The sequence below is a fragment of the Maylandia zebra genome, linkage group LG1, assembly GCF_041146795.1.
Source record: "Maylandia zebra isolate NMK-2024a linkage group LG1, Mzebra_GT3a, whole genome shotgun sequence".
NCBI classification, from domain to species: Eukaryota; Metazoa; Chordata; class Actinopteri; order Cichliformes; family Cichlidae; genus Maylandia; species Maylandia zebra.
The window spans coordinates 14,956,589-14,979,317 of NC_135167.1; the positions used below are offsets into that span (position 1 = coordinate 14,956,589).

At 39.1% G+C, this 22,729-nt stretch overlaps 1 protein-coding gene across 2 annotated transcripts; it reads right to left on the reverse strand.

The window, feature by feature from the left end:
- Nucleotides 1–838: 838 nt before the first annotated feature.
- Nucleotides 839–22,568, reverse strand: cnsta (consortin, connexin sorting protein a). Of its 2 annotated transcripts, none has more exons than XM_024801692.2 (13): nt 22,420–22,568; nt 17,106–17,201; nt 16,569–16,970; nt 13,801–14,519; nt 11,238–11,268; nt 9,321–9,407; nt 8,462–8,543; nt 7,576–7,597; nt 7,281–7,338; nt 5,968–6,524; nt 5,269–5,454; nt 3,900–4,053; nt 839–3,666 (listed from the first exon to the last, which is right to left on the reverse strand). In XM_024801692.2, exons 2-13 carry the CDS (start codon nt 17,122–17,124, stop codon nt 3,458–3,460), a joined length of 2,526 nt encoding a protein of 841 aa, XP_024657460.2. In that variant the 5' UTR covers nt 17,125–17,201; nt 22,420–22,568; the 3' UTR covers nt 839–3,457. The 2 variants fall into 2 exon arrangements, with proteins under 2 accessions (XP_024657460.2, XP_004539561.2); XM_004539504.2 differs by having other exon boundaries at nt 7,272–7,338.
- Between the last annotated feature and the right edge of the window lie 161 nt (nt 22,569–22,729).

Below are 22,729 nucleotides of genomic sequence, written 5' to 3' on the forward strand. Positions count from 1 at the left end.
CAGATCCCGGGAACAACATCGGAGATCTCTGTCCAGAAGAGCGCAGTCCTGGGAACAGCTAAGATACTGCGCAGGACCCTCAAGCTCCCAGGCCTCTGGTAGAGGACCCGAGCTTGAAGGATAAACCGCCCGCAGGGGCGTGCTGGGTGTTTATATATATATATATATATATATATATATATATATATATATATATGTTCCTCCTCTACAGCCCCCCCCCCCCCAATTTTTGCACATGTCGAGGAGTGTGTCAGGCTACATTTCACTGTGTTATACCTGTATAACTATGCATGTGACAAATAAAGAACCTTGAACCTAAAAGAAGGATTAGCAAACTATGAAAACGGTTGATCTAATTTGTCCTTTAACGGCCAAAGAGCGTGATGCCTTTAGCTTTATGTTAATGTAGTTTTAAATAAGCAGTAAGTTGCATGAAAATAAGCAACCGGTGTGTGTGTGTGCATATTTTTAAAAAGAAAAACACCTTTTGGTTTGACTGGTGTCTCTATACATATTGCTTCTATGTGCAATTTGGGACCATAAAAACTTTAATGAATTTATAATAATGCTTTAAAATAAAATAAAAAATTAACTATTGTTACAACACAGAGATAAACACTTATTGTTATTATTTGTTTAGTTATTTTATTGAAATGGAGAAACTTTCACCACATCTGGCACACTAGCATTTTGTTGTTCTCCTTAAAAAAGAAGCCAAAAATGGAAGCTCTCATAAAAACTCTTTTAAATGAATATAACATGTGGGCTAACAAGGAAGAGATGTTCTTTGTTTTTAAACAAAAACAAAAATCTGTGAGAATAAAATAAGAGACTCAAATGATCCATAAAAATGTTTTTAGTGGGACAAAATTCATGCACAGAACTGTGGAATTTCATTCATCTGTTTTATAAGATTTTTCTGCAAAACCAACAGGGGAAAAAAGACATGATTATTCATATCATGCTTACAGATGAAACATCTGTACCAATCGTTGCATCAAAAAGGTGATACTGACAGCAGTAGGACATACTGCGGGGCAAAATAATAAAAACAGAAACAATCTTCGGCCTAGATGATGGTGTTCAGAAGCATTTGGGAATACATTTTTCTGTGGAATCAGGTAATCTGATGCAAGCTGACAACATGGAGGGGAAAAAGATGCATTTGTTTCTCTTAGCCACTTACACACGAAATCCCTAATTTTATTTTAATTATAAATAATTAAACTCATCTGAAAGATTAAATAAGATGATTTCTGAGTGATCATCATCTGAACCAGCCAGATGACATGTGCAAATAAAAACAAGAGTGAGTCTGCTACCCCCTGTGTCCTGGAAAAATATCCCCATATCCTTAAAAATCAATCATCAGGGTTTTGTGAGTGGCATAAAGGACAGAGAATATTGTTTTGTCTATTAGGGATGCATAGGTAAGGTAGGAATCGAATTGTCCGCCTTAAACAGAGATTTGCTTTCTTCACTTCCTGAAAAGATTTTAGGATATGTGGTTTTTCCAGGACTTTTATGGCATCCACTACTACAATAACCAAAAAGAAAAACAGCCAATAAACAAAACACCAAACATTGCATGTACACATTGAAATAACAAGGCAAAATTGAAATTAAGCTGTAAAACTGATTTCAGTAAGACTAAAATGTGCTTTACAATGAGCAGAACATAAGAGTTAAAGCACTGGTGTGAGAATAAAGGGTTGGTTTCATTCACAAATTTCTCTCCATGTCAAACCAGGACTCAAAGTCATCAAATGAAATGGCAAAAATGTTTTCTAGTGGACTATTACGGAAGACTGAGAGTAGTTAAGTTATTTTGGAAGATAAGGGGAAAAAAACCCTGAAAAAATAACAGAGCGTGATGCCCAGAATCCCTAAAAACACACAGGCAGACAGTGCTTCATATGATCCCATCAAAACCAAGGCCTGAACAAATTACATACACTGAGCAATTATTGTTTTCCACATAATTATAAAAAGGTCTCCTTGTTTACTTAAATATTTCCACACCCACTTAGCAGTCGAGTGTTTTCTGTTCAAGTGGTCTGTGCAAATATTTAGTGGATATTTTGTTTTATTAAATCAAGTCTGCATTTAGAACTGAGAGAATAATGCCTGTAGAAATATTGCAATATCTTTAAAAAAAAATTGTACCGATCTTATGTGCAACAAGTTAGACATCCATTCAACAATATGTACAGAGGCGCACTGTGTTTCTGTACATGTGCTACACAGTGACAGATCTGCCTCAATTAAGTCCGCAAACTGATGTCTGCTCACTGTTAACCCGCTGTTGGTATTTTACACAGAAGAGGGTGGCAACAGGACAACCACATCAAATATGTACAGGGAGAAATAGAAAGCTGCACAGCTAACAAAGATGCAGGACTCAACCCATGAAAATATATATCTACATTTTTCATTCATAGCATGAAGGCAAACATTTTGCTTACCCTTCATTTAAATACACTAAAGTCAATGCAATAAAAAGGACATGTGAGGGGGGTCGGAGGGGGTCAGGAGGGTCATTTTTTTTGACTGATTTATGCCATTTTCCTAATAGAACATAGTTGATGTGACTGTTTCCCATTAGCAGCTCAGTTATGACAAATACCAAAATACCCCTTCCTCTCAGCATATTTTCTGACAATATTCAAATATCTATACATTCATTCAAAACTTTAAGACATAATTAAGACGTAAAGATTTCATTCCAAGTAGGAGACCACAGAAAAATTTGTTCTTGATAAAATTTTAAAAAAGAAAGAAAGAAAGAAAGAATAAAAGAATAAAAGCAACAGCAGTGGTTGCAATGTTATTAAAAATACCCACTGGGCCTCTTCCCATTTGTGCAGTGTGTCGAGGGCATCTATGTGCTCCCTAGTTAACAAACTGCATGTGTGTCTATGCAATATTTACATGTGTTACGTGTCTCAGGGAACTGATTTTGGGAGAGCAGTGTGAGCAAGTTTGTATCCAGTCATGGTTGATTATCTGTCAGTAATTTTTAAATGGAAGTATTCTAGCTCTCTGCAATTTTATTTTTAGCTTGATAAATTAGTACATATTTAATTTGGAAAAGATTGTGAAGGGCTGCAGTTCAGTTATTTTTCTGTTCAGAAATAAAACTGACAACTTTATTTTGCAGTCTCACTCTGTCTGATCACCTTTTCAATCTAGTGTTTTAAAGAGACATTCGACCTATGACTGAGTGAACTCTGGATCTGTAGTCACAGAGCATTAAAAATGCAGTGGAGCAGGCTTAGAAACGCCAGCTGTATCTGATATAGATGTTCAGACAATAACAGTCACTTTCCGCAGATAAATAACAGATAAATAGTGACTGCCTGGCACCATGACCACAAAAACATTGTTTTAGGAAGTAGCAGAGACTACATTGAACCTACAGTGACAAACACTAAGGTCAGTGGCTCCACATTTTCTGCTATGACCCAGGAGCAAACCAGTGTTGGATCTGAGCTATCCCACGCTGTATCTGGTTAATGTAGAAGTCTGCATTTCTGGAGAAGTCCTGACAGACCGAAGACTGGGCATCGCCCAAAGCACAGTAAAGGGCGGTGCCCCCCACACTGATAAAAACAGTAACCAGGCAAAGCAGGAAGAGGAGCAGGCAGGAGTCGCCACTGCCGACATCTACAGAGAAAGAGATACAGAGAGTTATAGAGATAAATACACAGGATTAATGTGTGCTGGAAATTTGCTGGAATTCGTCAACTATTTTAAACACTCTCACAATGGACTGCCACAGCTGGTGTAATTTAACCTGTCCAGTATTAGAAATGCAGCCACTGCTCTCTTACACTATTTCTGTGTTTATAGAGCGATACGAAACTTTAACCGTCAACAATAAAAGACAAAAAACATACCAGGCTCATAGTGGTCATCAGGAACTTTAAAGCGGACACGTCGTTTGGCAGTGGGCTTCTCAGGTCGAGGGTCTGAGCTAGAAGAAGCACTCACGTCGTCTACGCAGACCTTTCGCTTCTTTAATATGGAGACAAGGCCAGAGGCGGGTGATACCTGAGAAACATAAGAACAACCAGAAATGTTAGCCTGGGTAGACACATCAATCAGTATAAGCACAACTTATATTTACATCATTAAATCTTTTCATACTCTCAGACTGAGTCTTACAGAGCGTGCACCACACCAGCCATGTCCACCAGGTGGCAGCACACCACACAATCAGCAGTGCTGAGTTTTGAACCTTTTTGTCAGTGCTTCCTTGTGACAGAAGTTAAGCACATTAGAGCTTAGATGTTGCCAAGTACAGTGCAAAAGCTGTTCAAATACAGATTACAGTGGCAAATTAATTTTCATCCAGCAGTTGTGCTTATCGACGAGGTAATAATTATATCATCCAAAAGGGTGTGGTTCATGTAGGTCAAATGTTACAATTCTGCCATGAATGATAAATGTCTCATTTCATATCACCCCCACAGATAAGCAGTTTTTATTTTTATATGCATTATTTTTGGCGCTGGAACAAAAAGACATTGTATTAAATCAAACTAAAAAAACATAACAAGGTGTTGCCCTCACTACTGCCTCTGTTTTTTTCTTGGTGGAGAGTAGTTAAATGTCAAACTGGGTTTCACATCAACAAAATAAATCCATCATGGGTATCAGTAATGGTTAGGCAATGGCATTAGCTTTGTTTCAACATAGCAACATGCCTCTGACAATGGAGGGCCTAGAAGGGCAAACACAAACTGAGTCAATCCACACAGACGAGAATGTAAAATGTCCAGCAGACAAAATCTGTTTACAGCCTGGTGTTTCCACCTAATTTAACCTTTAATAAGACTGAACACAGATGCATTTTTTAAATTCAGCCTTTAGGGAGAAGTTAAGTTGCTGATTTGAATGATAGGAATTACATGACAATAACATGCCTTTCTTTTCATCCTATTGGACTAACAGAGTGTCCAAGAATTATCCAATTTAAGTTAAATGCCAACATTACATTTGTATACTACATAACCTAATGTACAAAGGCATCTGTATGTGTGCAATGCATCTGTACATTCTATCAAACTAAACTTGCTAGCATTAACTGATGCTTATAATACACCACACTGTTATCCAAATTTGCTCAGCGCTGGTTTCATCAAATCAAGATTTCAAAAAGCAGGGGGTGATTTGATGTTCGCCATGTCCATCTTTAATATACAGTCCATGCACAGTCACCGAAGACATAAGGAAATAGTGAATCTACTAACAACATGTACTCACCTCCTCTACAGTGATGAGTTTTGCCATTGCATCCAAAGAGGGAGCTTCTCTAATGATGTCAGCTTGGTCTAGATCATAGTCCTCCTCCTCTTCCACTTCCTTCATCTCTGCATGTGGTTCCGGCTGCTTCATGTGAGCCTCGTGAGGAAGGGTTACCTCGTGGTGCAGGGAGGCTTTAGTGCTCTCCTGCAGTAATAGGATACAGATATAACTTAAATGTCAATATACAGTTATGAAGCTGTAATCCATTTTGTTGCTCTGCTCTCTGGTGTAACACACTCTGCTGTAACACTGACTGAGTCCTATGAAAGCAGTGAAAACTGTTCCATTTGCTTTCGTTTTTGAATACTATTGTCCCCATAAACAAAGACAAAGGAGGCTGCATTTGCTTTAAAACAGGTTTTTATGGGTTTTTTTTGTTTGTTTATGTTTTTTTTTTATGTTTGATCTTATTGAAACTGAATTGGCCAACACAAAGTACCAAAAGCAATGCAAACTTCATCAACGGAAGAAAACAGGTACTGACTGGGCCTTTTAACAGTGATACATTTTAGCAACCAAAGAAGGAACTCCTAGATAATATTAATAACAGATACTGACTGAACTGTGTAGTTCCTTTAACTGTTTCTTTAAATATATGTAATAAAAATATGTTAAAGCTAAATGAAGTGAGTCTTAAGTAGCCAAAATCATATATACCTGCGTCTCCACATGTAGCCTCTCCTGAGCTCGGGCATCCTGATACAGCTGTTGTATCTCCACCTCTGCCCCGCTGCACACAGTCTCTACTGGGAGAGTTTTCTGACTCACGGAGGACACCCCTTCCCTTTTCTTCTCTTCCCCTTCTTCCTCCTCTCCCTCATCTTCCATTTCCAAAGCCTCCGTTGCCTCTTCCACGTCACCCCCCTCTTCTTGCTCTTCTGCCTCTGTTTCCTGTGCTGGACCTAAATCTTGTCCCTGCTGCTCTGCAGGTTTGGACTGATCCAACTCTTCAGCTGTAGAGGGGTGCAGCCCGTTTCCTGAAATGGTGCATCCTGCCCCTCCTTCTGCCTCTCTTCCCTCTCTGTCATTGCCTTGCTCATCAGTGAGCTGAGATCCATGGAAACCATTTCTCCCCTCTGACTCCATTGGTGGGTGTTCCCTGTCCTTGCCGGAGATCTCAGGGGAACTGAGACCATCAGTCAAATTAACGGAGGGCATGACTGAACAAGAGGTGTCTTCAGCTCTTTGCTCCATCCCTCCTTCAACCTGATGGTCTGCATCAGAGAACACAGTTTTAACAGAAATGAATAAAACCAGGCATCAGTAACACACTTAAAACCAACTTAAGACCAACCCAAAGCCTCTAATAAACTAATATAAATACTCATAAATAAGAATAGACTTTAAGTGTATACTGAAGTGGAAGCTCCTTGTATCTGACTTTTTACCTTAGAGTAATTGTTTCTTCAATAAGAATTCAACAACAGCTACACTAAACAGGTTTTCTTGATCTGATAACAACATTTTCATCCTTGCATTGTATCTCCTGTTTGAGTGTGTCACAATCGCAACTATGTCCAGTTTCTCTCTTTTCAATAGGATGATGTCAATACTTTGGAAATGACGGTTTTTAAATTTAAATTAATTCCTAGGACCTTTTGAAACACAGTAGAAGCAGAATAGAGATTTCTGCTTCTACAATTTAATCTGCTTTCATAATGTTTGAGGAAGAAAGGAAATCCTAACAATGGGAACACTTGTATGATAGAAACACTTGTATGTCACACACACACACACACACACACACACACACACTTTTTGAAATTCACACAGTAAAAAATTAAAACTAGGCCAAACTTTACCCTAATGTCTTATTAGTAACACAACAGTAAGTTGAGAATAATACTTTAAAGAGAATTTAAAGAGAGCCACTAGCAACATAACAGTGGTTATTCATATCATAGCTTAATACCAAACAGCATTCAAGTTAAATTATAACCATGCAGCTAATAGTCACTGACCTGACGTACATGAATGCAGAGCACCAACTTCCTCAAATTCAGCTCTCACGAAGTTCAGAGAAGCACACTATTTGAAACCGCATACACAAATTCTTATTAAAAAAATAATACACGTGTAATTTGTAACTTTATTTAACATTGTATTCTTTATCAATTTTACAAATTAAACACAGAACACGACAATGTGCGCCCTAAATACATAAAATGGATATTTCACTGATATCGCTCAGTCTGTGCAAAATATACATAACTTGCACATTCACTACCTGTCACTGACACACATACCAAAAATTACACGTCTTACCTCAGCATCTCTACTCCTTGGTCTATTAAAAAAAAGGAGAGAAACAAAGGAGCACTGACGATTAGTTCTTGTTTTTAGTAAATGAAAACGCAAAATACGGATGACCCTTCTCTACTCTCAGTCTAATATTAGCCTGGACACATTTCCCTTGCTATTACAACGTGTGTTAGTAATACTGCATGTTCTTCTGTGTGTGTGTGTGTGTGTGTGTGTGTGTGTGTGTGTGTGTGTGTGTGTGTGTGTGTGTGCATGTGTGTGTGTGCATGTGTGTGTGTGCATGTGTGTGTGTTAAGCAGAGTGAAACCCTAGCAGTGTGATGGCTCAAATGTCTGAAAGTGCAGCAGCAGCAGCGGACAGGGGCCATATGTTTTATCTATCACTGCAGTGCACATCACACACTAACATATTCATGCTCATAGTGATTCAAGCAGACACGTATATACACAGTCATATAATGTAAAAGTCTGTGTGTCCTGCAAGCATTCTACTCTGAGTAAAAACCTAAACAGCAAGAAGGGGTTTCATTTCTCTGGTGAGGGACACTTACATGAGCCAATAGCACTGCAGGACATATTTTACACAGTCCTCCGCTAATAAAAAAAGAACTCAAACAAAACACACACTCATTATCACAGAGGCGCAGACGATAATAATGTCTGCGCCTCTGATTTGGAATTTGATTTGGAATCAACTGATAATTGTATTGTGAATTGTACTGCGTGTACTGGCTGCGTTGTTATTGAGTTTTTGTGACATCATTGCATCGTCTAGACTTAGCTGACTAGATCAATCAGGGCTGATGTAGTTCTAAACAGAACACCTAGTTTAGATGACATCAAAGACGAAGCTAAAAATACAAATATCATGAAAAGAAGTGCATACTGACCGATTGTGTGTCTGGCAAATGTGTTTAAGACTGTCCAGATGTTGAGCTGCCAGGTCAGAGGGCGTCGTTTTAAACTGACTCTCTAAGATGGAAGAACACACAGAGATAGAGTTAGTACCAGCGTGTTACTAGCAATATATGCTATGTAAGAAAACAAATAAAAACCGGCTTATAACTCTACATGTGACTTGATATTATGGTGACTGAATCTATATTAAATATGTATTACTGTATATGACTGAAGTTTCCTGGATTTCATGACAGTACAGACAATGCTCCTGCTCAGCTCAACCAGGACACATGTGTGCCTACTCTTCAGTGCTTAGGTTGAGGGCAACTGGACTTTTTTTTTTTAAATGTTCATGAAGATGTTTTGCTTCCCTTTCAAGAACCTTCTTCACTTCTGTACAATCCACCATATTGTATTAAATATGCAGATAAGTGTACTTACACGTTAGAGAAGCTAAGTCTTTCGAAAAGGTTAAATACTTTAGTGAAATGAGACAGATTTAAATTTAAAAAGACGGCAATTTAAATTACAGCTCTCTTCCCATTTTTTTTTAGATGAGTCTGCCTAAAGCACTGCTCAGAGGCATTACCAACATGGCTCCTGAGTGGCAAGACCTGTTCTTATGAGGACTTTAAATCATACTGTGAGGCTGTTTTAAACATGCGTGTTGATGCATGCAGTGACAAACACAATATTCAGTAATACAGCAACCTTGCATGTCTCCATGTTCATTTTTAAACATTATGAGCACTACTTTATTACAGCTTCTTCCCTGATGCTTAGGATTGAAGAAAGTGTTTATTACTAGCATGACCCTACAGGTCAACAGGTGTGTGCGTTGTGTGTTACCCCACTGCTGCTGAAGTGCATTCAGGTTATCCAATACTCTCTGGTGATAGTCTCTCTCTAGCTGGATGCACCATAACGCCCGCTGGTCTGAACACCACAGGTTAAGAAATGTAAAAAATAAGTAAATCAAAATTCCGCACATGCACATCATCACACCACACTGGGAACGCTGAAAATTGCAGTAACTTTTAAACTCTTGTGGCTATCTGTTTGAAAACCATTAGAGTTGACAAAAGGGTATTTCTGGGGAAAAAAAAGGACGACAGAGAGACAGAGAGACGAGGACGGAGAGGAAGGCCACGAGAGACAGAGGGGGAACGCAGTGCACGATTCTGTCTCATGTTTATGGATATGAGCAGCGAAAACACAATCCTTCTTTGACGTGGCTCAATGCTTTCTCTCTCTCTCTTTCTAGCTAACCCTCTATACATGCATGACATAGCCAAGCTGGCTTCCCTACTCTTTGACACTTTCTGGTTTTCCCTCCCACTGTGTATCTTTCATCAGATTAAACCTCCAGTTCTTTCTCAGTCATGCTCTTCTGCCTTTCATCTTCCTCTTACTGTTTGACACTCAATCGTCATTGACTCCAAGTGCATTTTTGAGTTTTCTGTCGGTGAAGTATTCCCTGTGTATATGTGCTATATGGAACTTATTCAGTCCACGTCTTGAAAAACAGGCCAACTGTCTGCACAATGAACCACTACAATAATAAGCAACCATAACGAGTATTTTCAATGAGTAAGCAAAAAAAAAAAAAGACAAGAAAATGAAGAAAACATAATTATAAAATACAGACTTGACACTCAAACAATCCTGAAATTAAACTGTAGTAATAGTAGAAGTTCCACTGCTGCAAAATTAGCAAAAAAATTTTAAGTGGTTTTTAATCAGGTTTGAATGATTCTGAATTCTGAATATGCTGTTTTATATCACAGCGACCATTGAAATTAAAGTCATTTCACAAATGCTTCAATAACTAGAAAAAAGCATAAAAATGGCTGACACGTGGCGAAACTTGCTTCTTTCTTCTTCTTCTTTTTTTTTTTTAAACTAAAAGTGCTCTTCTTATCCCTCAAAAATCTTATGGCGTCATGCACTAGCGTAAAAATGATCAGCCAATTAGAAAACTTACAATGCTATAGTTTTTCTAACTCTATAGTATGTTTGTGCTTAGAAACTTGGATGCAGCACATTGACAGGTAGAGCCTGGTCAGTGCTCTGTATACGGTTTCTTTGAAGAGGCACAAATACACAGCAATGGTAGCCCAGATGACAAGTTTTACTACTGTCCATGCTGTTCTTAAATTGTGAAGTTGGGAGGCTGGTAGAGATGCTATAACTTCATGAGTGGGAAATTTGACCCGAGTGGGTGTTCCCATTGAAAATTATGACTCAGAATTTGGGATTTCCCACTTCAAATGTGTGAGCTGCATGTGCAGCAGACTGAGGTCAATAAAAAATAATTACTAAATGAAAGACTGAAAGATGGTGAAAGACTTCCCATTTATTCATAAATAAAAAACAATGCAAAAATGGAAACTAGTAAAAACTCATCTGTCCTTCTCTGAAAAGAATATTCTTCCAGCATTACATTTTTCTTGTCATGTCATGAAAGGCGACTGAAGTTTAAAATTTAGAGCTAATCTTTCTTTGTGTTTATCTACCTCGTAAACCTTGAGGCTTTCTTTGAAAGCCAGCTCAGATTTAAGCACGATTTCACTCTGATTCCTCCACACTTCCTCTTTTCATTTTTGCCTCATTTAATCTGTCTCTTCCTTCCTTCTTACTGTTGAGTCACATCTGCCCGGACAAGCAGGCAAGAAGCACACAGGAGAAAAGTGTGAGAAACATTTTGCACAAGTCAAAATAAAACCTGGCCACCCCATCAACACACCAACAGGACCACAAGGATACAATCTCCATGAAGGACAAAGGCCTCAGCAATCTGTAGAGAGAGAGATTACAGCTTTTAATAAAGTGCATGTTGAGGAAACAGGTTAAATTAAGGTTTAAAACCAGACTGAAACTAATCCTCACGTAGAGGGATTCCTCAACATGACACAAGTGTCAAAAATTTCCATATAGAAAACTAGAAAAAAATTATACAAATATGTAATTTAGAAATACAGTACAGAGCTGTCCTTCTACTGCAGCAATAAATTCTATAATCATTAACCATGCCATTGAAGAAAAACATATAATCTGCTCTTTGTGACACACAACAAAGTAAGCTGTTAGGTCAGTCACACAAGTGAGTGAAAATGAGAGAGAAAAGAAAAACAGCAAGGGAGAAAAAACGAGAGACCATGGTCGACACTCTACCTCTTTTCAGTGTCTCTTGTTCAGCTGATAACAGAACAGGAGAAGTGTGTAAGAGAAAGAGAGAGCGCGAGAGGAGGAGGAGGAAAGGAGGGCACAAAAAGCTCTCGCATTTCTAATGAAGTGCGGGGTGGTGACGACTCAGTGACCTTTTCTAGGTAACTGTGCCGGGATGGTTTAGATACAAGAGGAGCTTAAAGCTGTTTCCAGTCTCTTCTGCAAATAACCATCCGTTGCACCAAAAATACGGATCAATTTAAAATGGATTTATTTGTCCCCGCATCAATTATGACTAATATATAACATATTCACTGACATAAATAATTAAAATATACTTCTCCTTAAGTTTTCATTGTTCTACTTTGTGAGCAAACAAAGAGCGTTTAAAGATTATACATATACTGGACTGTCTAGAAATTACTCCAAGGATGTTTCTCTGTGGTTAACACACACACAGTCATCTTTAGACTTTGAGCCTCATTTGTTTCTCCTCATTGCTCGCTGCTTTCCTTTTCTGTTTGTTGTCCTACAATTCATATTTATGCTAATGACACTGGTTTCAAAGCTGGCAGTCATTCATGACCCCAGCCTTTCTCTCCCTCCCTCATTTTTACACCACCAATGATGTAAATCTCCCACTACAGAGGCATGTTTGCTATGCCATTCCTCCATTTGTCCCTCCCCAACAAAGCCAGAGTATGTTCCCCTTTAGTAATTCTGTTGATCTGTCAGCAGGGCAACACAAAAACCAATAAAGTGGCGCATGACCATTGTGGCAACACTAGATATTGCTCTTTAGAATTATGGGATAGGGTAAATGACTTAATGGAGTACTGCACTCTTCAAGCGCCCTTTCAGTTTGCCAATCCAGTTTTATCTTAATCAGCAGCTAAAACTTTGAGCGGCTTTATAGTTTATAAATTGAACAAAGACAAATTTAAGATGTTTAAAATAGTAACTTCTATAATCATTTTCCCAGTGGGTGTTATTTTTGTAATGTAGACAAAAGGTGTGTGCTCATGAATGAAGTGACATTAAGTGTGAGCTCGCCCATGAAAAGCCTAAGAACTTTTCCATAGCAAGTCCAAAGGGGTAGCGATGCCCTGATTGACCAACAAATGACCTGAATTTGCAGATTCTGAGCATTCTCAGACCTGACTGCTGATCGGCCAGTCAGCCTCACGTGTCCAATGGCATGCTAGTCCCTTTCATTTATGTGTGATTGTCGTGTACACACTCACAGTCATCTACTAACATGTTGTGGAAGCTCTTCACTGTAAGCGAAGACACAAAGTTCACGAAACTAAGGTGTAGGGCAACCACCACAATAACGTTCGTACCAACAAACCTAATCAGACTAAAGAGGCTATCAAAGGAAAGCTATCCAAAGCTCAGAAACAGCCACAAGCCAGCAGCCTCAGCACGAGCAACAGATCAAAGCAGTAGTGATGAAAATGACAAAAACCGAGTTTATCACTTCACCAGATGCCCCGATATCTGGAGAAGTAAGAAACATACGGGTGATGTAAGTAGCTGATATTTGTTTTGCTATATAAATCTGCTGCACCTGCTTTTGTTTGTTTTGTTCATAGGAAGCAAAACAAATGGTCCCCACTTACTCACTGTGAATGGTTTTGACCTTTACCTGATCCATTCGTACACGGGCGTGATCAGTCTCAAACTTTGGACTATGTAACTAGCAGGGTAAAGGCCACTTAATGTTTGATCCACCTGCTTCTTCACTGCAACTGCCAAGAAGTGATGTCTAAAAAAGTTTGAGGCTCCAGTGAATGTGTGAACGCAGATGTAGACACCTGTTTGCCTGGAAGTAAAAATAGGCTGGGTGTGCCTTTTAGAGATATTTAATAATCAAACTGACAGAAATATTCAAACATTCACACACCCTCAGGAGCCGCATGTTCAATCATGCAGGTCTGTGAGGGAGCATCTATGAAGATAGAAACACTCAGGATTTGAACACACCCCTGCTTTAGGGTACAAAGTGCCACTGCAATTATGAGGTTGAGTGATTTATTAACAACTGTGAGAGCAAAAGTTTAGAGAGACTCGAATGAGAGAAAGCAACAAAGTATTTAAGAGCAGTGAGTTCAAATGAGACGCAATCAGTGATGGTAAGTGGCAGTAGTGTTTGCAGTACCTGGTGAAGGGACTGTGGAAGGTGGCTGTCATCTCCTCTTTGTGCCAACTGCTCAAGGGACTCCAACAGAGCACAGCCTGGAATAGATCCTGAGGTACAAGCGGGAACTGAGAAACAAGTGGCCACTGGAGTGGAGGTAATGTATTCCTGATTTGATAATGAAGGTCCTGTGATGGAGGTGGAGTCTGTTCCAGTAGTTGTAATCCCCATGGTGAAGTTGAGGGGCTCTTGGGATGCACTCACAGCGGATGAGGCAGTGGAAGTGTTAAACTTTGCTAACTCAGTTAACGTAAATGTCTCTGTAGCTGAGGTGTTATATCCTGCATGTGAACCGGTAGACCCTCTAGCACCTTTTGGCCCACAGTTTAAGGCAGGCTCCGTGGATGAGGTAAGTTGTTCTGTAGTGAAGTTTGTATTTTTTGCTATTATTTTAGTAGTTGCTGTGACACATGTAGGCTCAGTGCCTGAGGTTAATATTTGCGATGTACAATCCATCGGCCCCGTACTGAAAGCAGATCCATGTGTGCAGGTGATAGACGCCGTGGAGTAGGCACCTGATCCAGTTTTTGACATACGAGTGTCCATTTCAGCATCATTCTGGATCGATTCCACTGAACCGATGGGATATACGGTTTCTGGACTGCCCGCTGGAATGACTGGGGATGTAGGCTCTGGACTGGTTCCAGGACTAAAAGGATAAGGATTCTCCAACAGGCTCCCTGTGGATGTAAATAAAGAAATTAGCAAACAGGAAGAAAGATAAGAGGAAAACAGACAATTACTGAGGAACTGCAAATATGCCAGTGTGTAAAAAAATTTAAAATCAACACGTTCCTCCAGAGAAGCAAACTGATTATGAGTATATAACCACAGTCATATTTTAATCACTTCAGAAGACATTAAGTTCCTTGAGACTTACCCTAATGACTTCTTCCCTAATCTTAATTCTAACTCTAAAGACAACCATATTATCTTATTTACTGAGTCTTCATCTTAAAATTTAATGATTGACATTATAGGAACTGTTATATCCTTACAAAGCAACTATATAAACAGACTGTTTCCCCACAATTTACATAATACAAATACATTATGGCAATATATTATCCCTGTTATTATTCCATCAGTGCATGAACACACACACGCACGCACACACACACAGTTGTAGATAAGTCAATGCTGGCTGCTAGCAGGCCTTAAGGCTTACAACCAATAAACACACAAATGTAAATATGGGAGCTGTGCTAAGCTCACAGTTTTGCAGTGGCTTGCCGACACAGCTGTTTGTGTGTTTGCAGCATGTGTGTGTACGCCAATGCAGGAGTGAACAGGAGTGAACTTGTGAGCTATCAAGTGGTGTTACTCTGTTTTGACACAGACAGTGGCAGAAACTTTAAGTGTGCTTATGCCTTACTCTCTATTTGGAAGAGGATCATCTATTCTCTAATGTTAAGGCCAAGGCACTGTCTACTACACTTCATAGTTTGTTTTTCTGAGCCACTTTAAGGTCATCTTCCATTTGATATGCTTGTTTTTTTGTTTGCTTGTTTTTTACATGTCAGAGTTCTTATTTCCTTTTGTTTAATGTGAGCCATTTGATTTATTTCACTTTACTGTATTCGACTACACTTTTCACACAAGTTTTGTATTTTATTTAATATTTTACTTTTACTTGCCTTTAATTTTTCTATTTAATTGAACTCTTGTTGTGTAGCGTTACCCTTATTGCCATGTTTTATTTTATATATTATACTATTTTTTAACATTATTTATTTGATCTATTCTATTGTATTTAAGCAATTTTGGGATTCAATATTTTGTCTTCTACTTCTTTTGTCTTTCTCTTAACTTATTCCTCTACTCAGATACCCTCCTCGCTCTACATGCAGCCGCCCTCAATTAGATTTGTTCAGGTTCACTTTCTTGAGTCACTTTTTCTAGTTACATGATCGATGACATCATCACCCCCAGACAGACTGACCTCAATCCAATATGCTGACCACTTAATGCATTACACCAAAGGCATTTAAACAGTAAGCCTGATCCTGAGCAGAACGCTGGATTCTTCTTGAATTGTTACGCAGTAATACTTCAAACACAGCCTCTACACACTAATATTACTGAGTGTTTAGTTAGCATTTGTGAAGAAGTGTTGCACACCTAGCATTTACATGCTGAGATTGTAGGCAGGAAAACATTTAACAAACTAGATTACACTTCTAATTAAATAACTACTTTTTATAATACTTAATTTGTGTGTCACACTGTAAACTGGAATTTTTTAAATCAATTACGTGCATAACTTTAAAAAAAAGATATTCCTGGATTGTTAACATGTTGGAATTTCTGTATTTTTTTCATTATTTGTTAAGTAGCTTCTTTAAACAAACTGAAGGATATACTAGTGGCTGTGAGTTGACCTTTTGGGAGTAGACATTGACTTACATTAGTGTGGCCAGGTTTTAAAGTTTAATAATAATTTTTAACAGTAAATAGAAAAAAATTCTGTAAAAATAGACTGTCAGCAAAATCATAAATAAAAATATAAATAAAATGTATCCTCTTTGTTCTGATTTTTCATTTAGTCACTCCCTCTGCCTACAGTCTTGCTTCCAGCAGCTGCGTTACCAATTTTACTTGAGTGATGCCTCCACGGTGATGAATCCTGTTTAGACCTGAAGTGCCTTCCTGGTGAAGGCTGAGGACACTGTTCTCAGGAACAGAAATAAGATTCTGTGATTATGTGTGCAGCTCATTGAGTCTCCTACCAGTTTCTGAATATGAAGAGTCTGTCATGGGAGTGTCTGGAGACTGGCAGCGATTTAAACAGCTCGACTCCGCCGATTCCTCCTCGTCATCGTCTTCCTTCATCGCTTCATCAATATCATCTTCCTCTTCCTTCTCTTGGTTTCTTCCTATGCATCCCTCCTTTCCCAGTCCCATTTCCTCTTCCTTCTCATTGTTGTTAAGACCGATTTTTTGGATGGAACCACATCTTCCCTCATCCCCATTTTGTGAAAGAGAGACACTTTGAGTTGGCGTGAGTGTGTTTGTCTCATTGAGGTTTCGGGTTTGAGCAGTGAGGGCTTCAGAGTTGGGTAGGTTATCACAGAGGTCCACCCCGCCCCCCTGAATCTGTGACATTGCTCCACCCTCCCTCTCAAACTGATCTAAGAGGATAAAGATAAATCAAAAATCAGCTGAAATTCTTACACAAAACAACTGAATTCTGCACAGTATGAACCTCTACACTGGTTCATCACATCCAATTTGTTGAACTTGTTGGACAAGAAAAGAATTTTAACCTTCATCACCATGATCCATTGAGCTCCACCCAAACAATGCTTGACCTTTGAGTTTGAGGGCCAGTGCCACCTTTTGGAACAAGCCCTTCTTCAAGCCTGCAGAGATAAAGGAGATAAGACAGAGAATAGGCATAAAGTTAAAGAAGCAGAGACCATGTTAAACTCCACTGACAGTGAAAGCGAGGAACGGCAAAGGGATAGACACAAACAAGTTTGTCATCATTCCCAAAGATTCAAACAAGCCATACGGCTTAAACAGGAATGCGTCAGATGCAACACTCCTGTGTACACCTACGTGTACGGTGGTAGATTAGATGCGTACAAACAAATACATTCATTTACATAGCGATTACACGATATGAGTTGGAAGACTGCTCCCTTTTCCCTTTAAGAGACAAAAACCTGACAGAAAAAGCTGAAAACTTAAATAGAGAAACAAAAATGTGTCCTGCCACTGGGTGGCTTGAACTCAAGATCTCTTCCAGGGCCTGCTTCTCGTCCTGCTGAGGTAACAGACTTCATAAGATAAGATAAGATAAGATAACCTTTATTAGTCCCACACGTGGGAAATTTGTTTTGTCACAGCAGGAAGTGGACAGTGCAAAAGTTATGACGCAAAAATTAGAATACAATAAGAATAAATACAGTACACAGCTGTACAGAATAGAATAAAATTATATACTATATACAGTAGAATAAAATAGAATAAAAATATACAATAAGATAAAAATAGAATACGAATGCTATATACAACTGAGTAAAAATACAACGATGCCAGAAAAGATTATTGCACTTAGTATTATTGCATATGTATGGATGTGTGTGTTTGTTCAGTTAAAGTCTTTGTTGTGGAGTCTGACAGCAGTGGGGAGGAAAGACCTGCGAAATCTCTCCGTCCCACACCGTGGGTGCCGCAGTCTCCCACTGAAGGAGCTGCTCAGTGCTGTCACAGTCTGCTGCATGGGGTGGGAGACGTTGTCCAACAGGGATGACAGCTTAGCCGCCGTTCTCCTGTCACTCACCACCTCCACTGGGTCCAGAGGGCATCCTAGAACAGAGCTGGCCCTTCGGATCACCCTGTTCAGTCTCTTCCTGTCCCCAGCAGAGATGCTGCCGCCCCAGCAGACCACACCATAAAAGATAGCAGAAGCCACCACAGAGTCATAGAAGGTCTTCAGGAGTGGGCCCTCCACCCCAAACGACCTGAGTCTCCGCAGCAGGTACAGCCTGCTCTGCCCTTTCCTGTAGAGGGCGTCTGAGTTATGAGTCCAGTCCAGTCTGTTGTTCAGATGAACACCAAGGTACCTGTAGCTGTCCACAGCCTCAATGTCCATACCCTGGATGTTCAGTGGTTGCAGTGGAGAATGCTTGTGCCTGCGGAAGTCTACCACCAGCTCCTTGGTTTTACTGGCGTTGATCTGGAGGTAGTTCAGCTGGCACCAGTCCATGTATCACTGGGTTTATAATGCTGACATGAGGAGCAGACTTAGGGTGCCTGTTAACAGCCTGACAAATTATTTTTGCCATGCAACAGATGAACGAAGACCTGGATAAATGCAGCTTAAAGTTGTTGTTTATATATATATTTTTCAAATGAATTAATGAAAAAGCTGGTAACACTAATGTGTGTTCGTAGAGAAGACGCATTGCTGTCCATTCACAATATGACATAATTTGGTTATTAAGACATCCAAACAAATACAGCTGCATTTAATTCCTTCATTACAATAATCTGATCTACACCGCACACTTCGTAAGACACAGCCTCTAGGTCTCTATGTGGAAACTACAAATTTGTTTGTCTATGGTTCATTTATTGCCCTTGTGCTGTGACCAGTTTTGATCCACAACACGACATCTGGGTTTCAGCTATGAGAAAACTCTAGAAAGAAAAAAATGCCCAACTAGGGATTTAAATGCTAAATTATTAGGATTAAGGTGTAAAAATCTCACAATCTGACAGTTCTTCAAATACCAATTAAAATTGGACAACAACTGAGACACCAAGTGCAGACTAGAAAAAGAGAATAGAAAAGACACAATAACATTTACACAAGAGCCAGAACAAATGGAATAAAGGATAAATATCCCAATCCCATAACATATATAAGGTCTATATGAGGCAAATCAAGCTGCAGAGAAATCCAAAGAATAGTAACACTACAAATGGCCCAAAAGAATGACCCCTTTCTGACAGCGTTTTACAGATTTCTGGTTTATTGTTGTATGCACTTCTGAATCGATGTACAGTGGCAGGCGACTTAGTTTTACTAGCTTATGCATGTTTAGACGGGAACAAGACAAACAGGCATGTGTGACTCGTATATTTGTTGTTACTTTGCCATGTTTTGACCACAAATAACAGTATTGTCTGCAAACAAAACAGCCACTAATACTTGTTTCGTACCCTTCCTGTTTGGCACGCGTTTCAACTACAAGCTCAATGCAACCAATCTCTGGATATTACCTATACTCTCTAATGTCAACATAAGAGGTCAGCATTCAAATACTGTGAGAAAACAGCTCACACAGAGCAAAAGTACTGATAAATTGACATTATTAGATGATCTAGAGTCAGGAAGTGTGAATAAGGAGCAAAAACTGACTACGAGAGAAAAAGTCTGACTAGCAAAAAGAAATTTTCAGCACATATTTCTTATTATTTTCATATAAATTGAAAAAAAAAAAATGGCGCCCCTTAAGGCATTACTGGATGGGCAGCAACTTTGCCTCTGGTCACCAACCAACATTTTTCACCATTTTTTGACTCAGCAGAAAGATAAAATCTCAAACCTCAACAAAATGGCTAATAAAAGCCTATCTCAGTGGAATAAGGCTGTCCTGGTTTCCTGCAGCACTAATTATTCTTCCTGTAATTCTGCATTACTCTGGCAAAGACCAAACATTTAGAGAGTTAAAAGGGAATGCGTGGATAGACACACCAAACATAACTCTGATTCCCTTCTTCCATGAAATTCCTCATGGACGTGTGTGTAAAATATGGTAACAAAGAAGAAGCATGAGTGAACCAATCAGCACCGCGATGTGCTTTCTACAGATAGAGGTGAAATCCTATGGGATGCTGCACCACCCTGTCTTTATGTTGCATCCGCTCTGTATATTTAATCAAGAAAAGAAACCTTCTGTATGGGAAACAAAGTGTGCTTTAATATCTCTAAAAATAATAAAACTCCTTAAAATCACACTGAGACACAAACAGCGCTGTTACATAATTGTTGAAAGCTCTGAATGTCCCTTTGGTATACAGCGTTAATGCCCATGTACGGTCTTAATGTTTTCATGCTTCAAACAAACATCTGAGGCATTAAAAGATAAAACAATCACCAGCCTAGAGAGAAACATGGATAGCTGATGATGTTTAAAAAAACAAGAGTTGCCTTTTTTTTTAATCACTATCTGTTAATGCACCTCTCCCACTGAGTCATTTAGCCATAAAACCATCCATCCTCTCCTCCTTTGTTTGGGCCTTACTCCACAGGGGGACCATGAATTATGAAAGACAAACGGAAAAGGGAATTCAGCCAAAAGGACAAACACAAAGGTGTAAGAAGACACAGACCCTGTCCTGTGAAAGGACCACTGCAAAGACATGAGACCTGCAGCAGTGATAGAGACAGGGGAGGCAGATGGCCAATTATGTTGACCTATAGGTTTTGTATACAATGTAGCTAAATGCATCTAGTCACCAAAAGTTGGGGATTAGTGCTGGCCACTTTTCCAGTTCAGAGCAGTCTCTTTGACCTGCGACTGAAACACTTTAGGGACCAGCCCAGGCCACTGGATAGATTTGCAATGGAATTGTAATAATTTCGTTTCGTTCATTGGTTACCTGTTGGTTAATAATTTTAGAATGGACTTTAAGTTTTTTTTTAAGAAGGCCCGCTCCGAGCTTGTACAGAAGTATATTTCAGATCTTCTGACACTACACACCCCTCATCATAACCTCCATTCTGGCCATCCCACAATTTCGGCTGAGATCAACAAGGGTAATAGAGATTTTTCTGTTTGAACAACTATTCTTTAGAAGAACCTCACTGTTTGTCGAGCTCACTGTCATCTTTTAAATTCCTCTAAATGACATCTTTTTATAAACAAGCTTTTCCCACTATGAGTTATCATTTTTAATTTATTTATTTATTTGCTTTTAAACCTACTTGCTTTTTACCTATTATTCATTTGTAATTGCATCTATTTCCCCTTTAGGTTTGTGCTGCACGTTTCCCTTTTATCTTTTCTTAAGTGTTTTATTTGTCGTTTGTTTCCTAGCTTGTCCTGTAAACCTTTTTATTTTTGAAGGTGCTAAATAAAGACAATATGCTTATCAAGATGCAATTATTACTTAGTATTATTTCTAAATAGAAAGTTAAAAGTATTTCCAGAGGTTTTTTTTATGAATTGTTTGAAATATAAACAGCACAATAAAATAGTTCTAAATACAAAACTTTACATGTGAGTGTTTTGTTCCTTTTTTATTTTTTAGATAAACTTTGGTCTGCAATGCATTTACTTTTTAAAGGTATCGCAGCCTATTGATCAATTATTCGTTTGTTTGTTTTTTAATATATGTTTTTCATCGGATTACATGGGGGGAAAGCAGGTCTGGGTCGCCTTAGCGATGTGTATATGTATATATGTGGCCCTATAGGTGAAAATGAGTTGGACGAGCCTGCTTTAACCAATGTGTTGTTAGCAGCTAACCTAATTAAACCTAGCTCGACAAGTTGGTTAATATTATACCCCCAGATATTTAAGCTAATGTTATCCAGGCAAGACATAAAATAACGTGGAGCACATGAACTGCCAGCAGACAGGAACAGTCACTTCCCGTTTTGACACGGACTTCGTAAAAATTAGCTGATTAGCAATTGTAAGTTGGTTATTTAACCGAATATTAGATGGGTTAGATGACAGGCTAGCACACGTTAAATGTAAATTAGCTCGGTGGCAATGGTTACACTTGATTTGATGTTAACGTTACGCTTCATTGCGGACTAGTGCCGCTTCGCCAAACTGCTCGAAAATGAGAACAGCTTATAACCAACTGTTTGTGTTAGACCCACAGACTGTTAATATGCAGTAACTACTTAGACCCGTTTGCTATCGATACTTGATGCTGATGTGACAGATTGGTTTTCGTACATGTTGCTATTAAGCTAACGTCAGCTAGCGCAAGCAGAGTACATTAGATCACCTTTGAAACGCACACATACGTTGACGTTACATAAAGGAGCTAGCTTGTAAATCAGCTGACATTAGAAACAGCGACGGCACAGAAGAGAGACATGACACTTACGGCTGAAAAGGGTGGCCGAACGATAAAAACTAACATCTGACACCTTGCCGGAGATGTTGTGAAGACTGTGTCACCCACAGGCAGCAGCAGCCAGGGGTCGTTGCTAACGCTGTCATCGTCGGGCCTGTGCTGCATTGTCGCCATCTCGTGTCTTTTCACTGTTAGCACAGTTCTGTCCACTATCTTCTGCTCTTGTTTTCATCCACAGCTACCTGACTGCATCGAACTGTAGACTCGGTAATAAAATCAAATCTCTTGTACCTCGTCCTACACAATGAGAAAAATCCCCCCCTCCCTTTTCTGTCTCAAA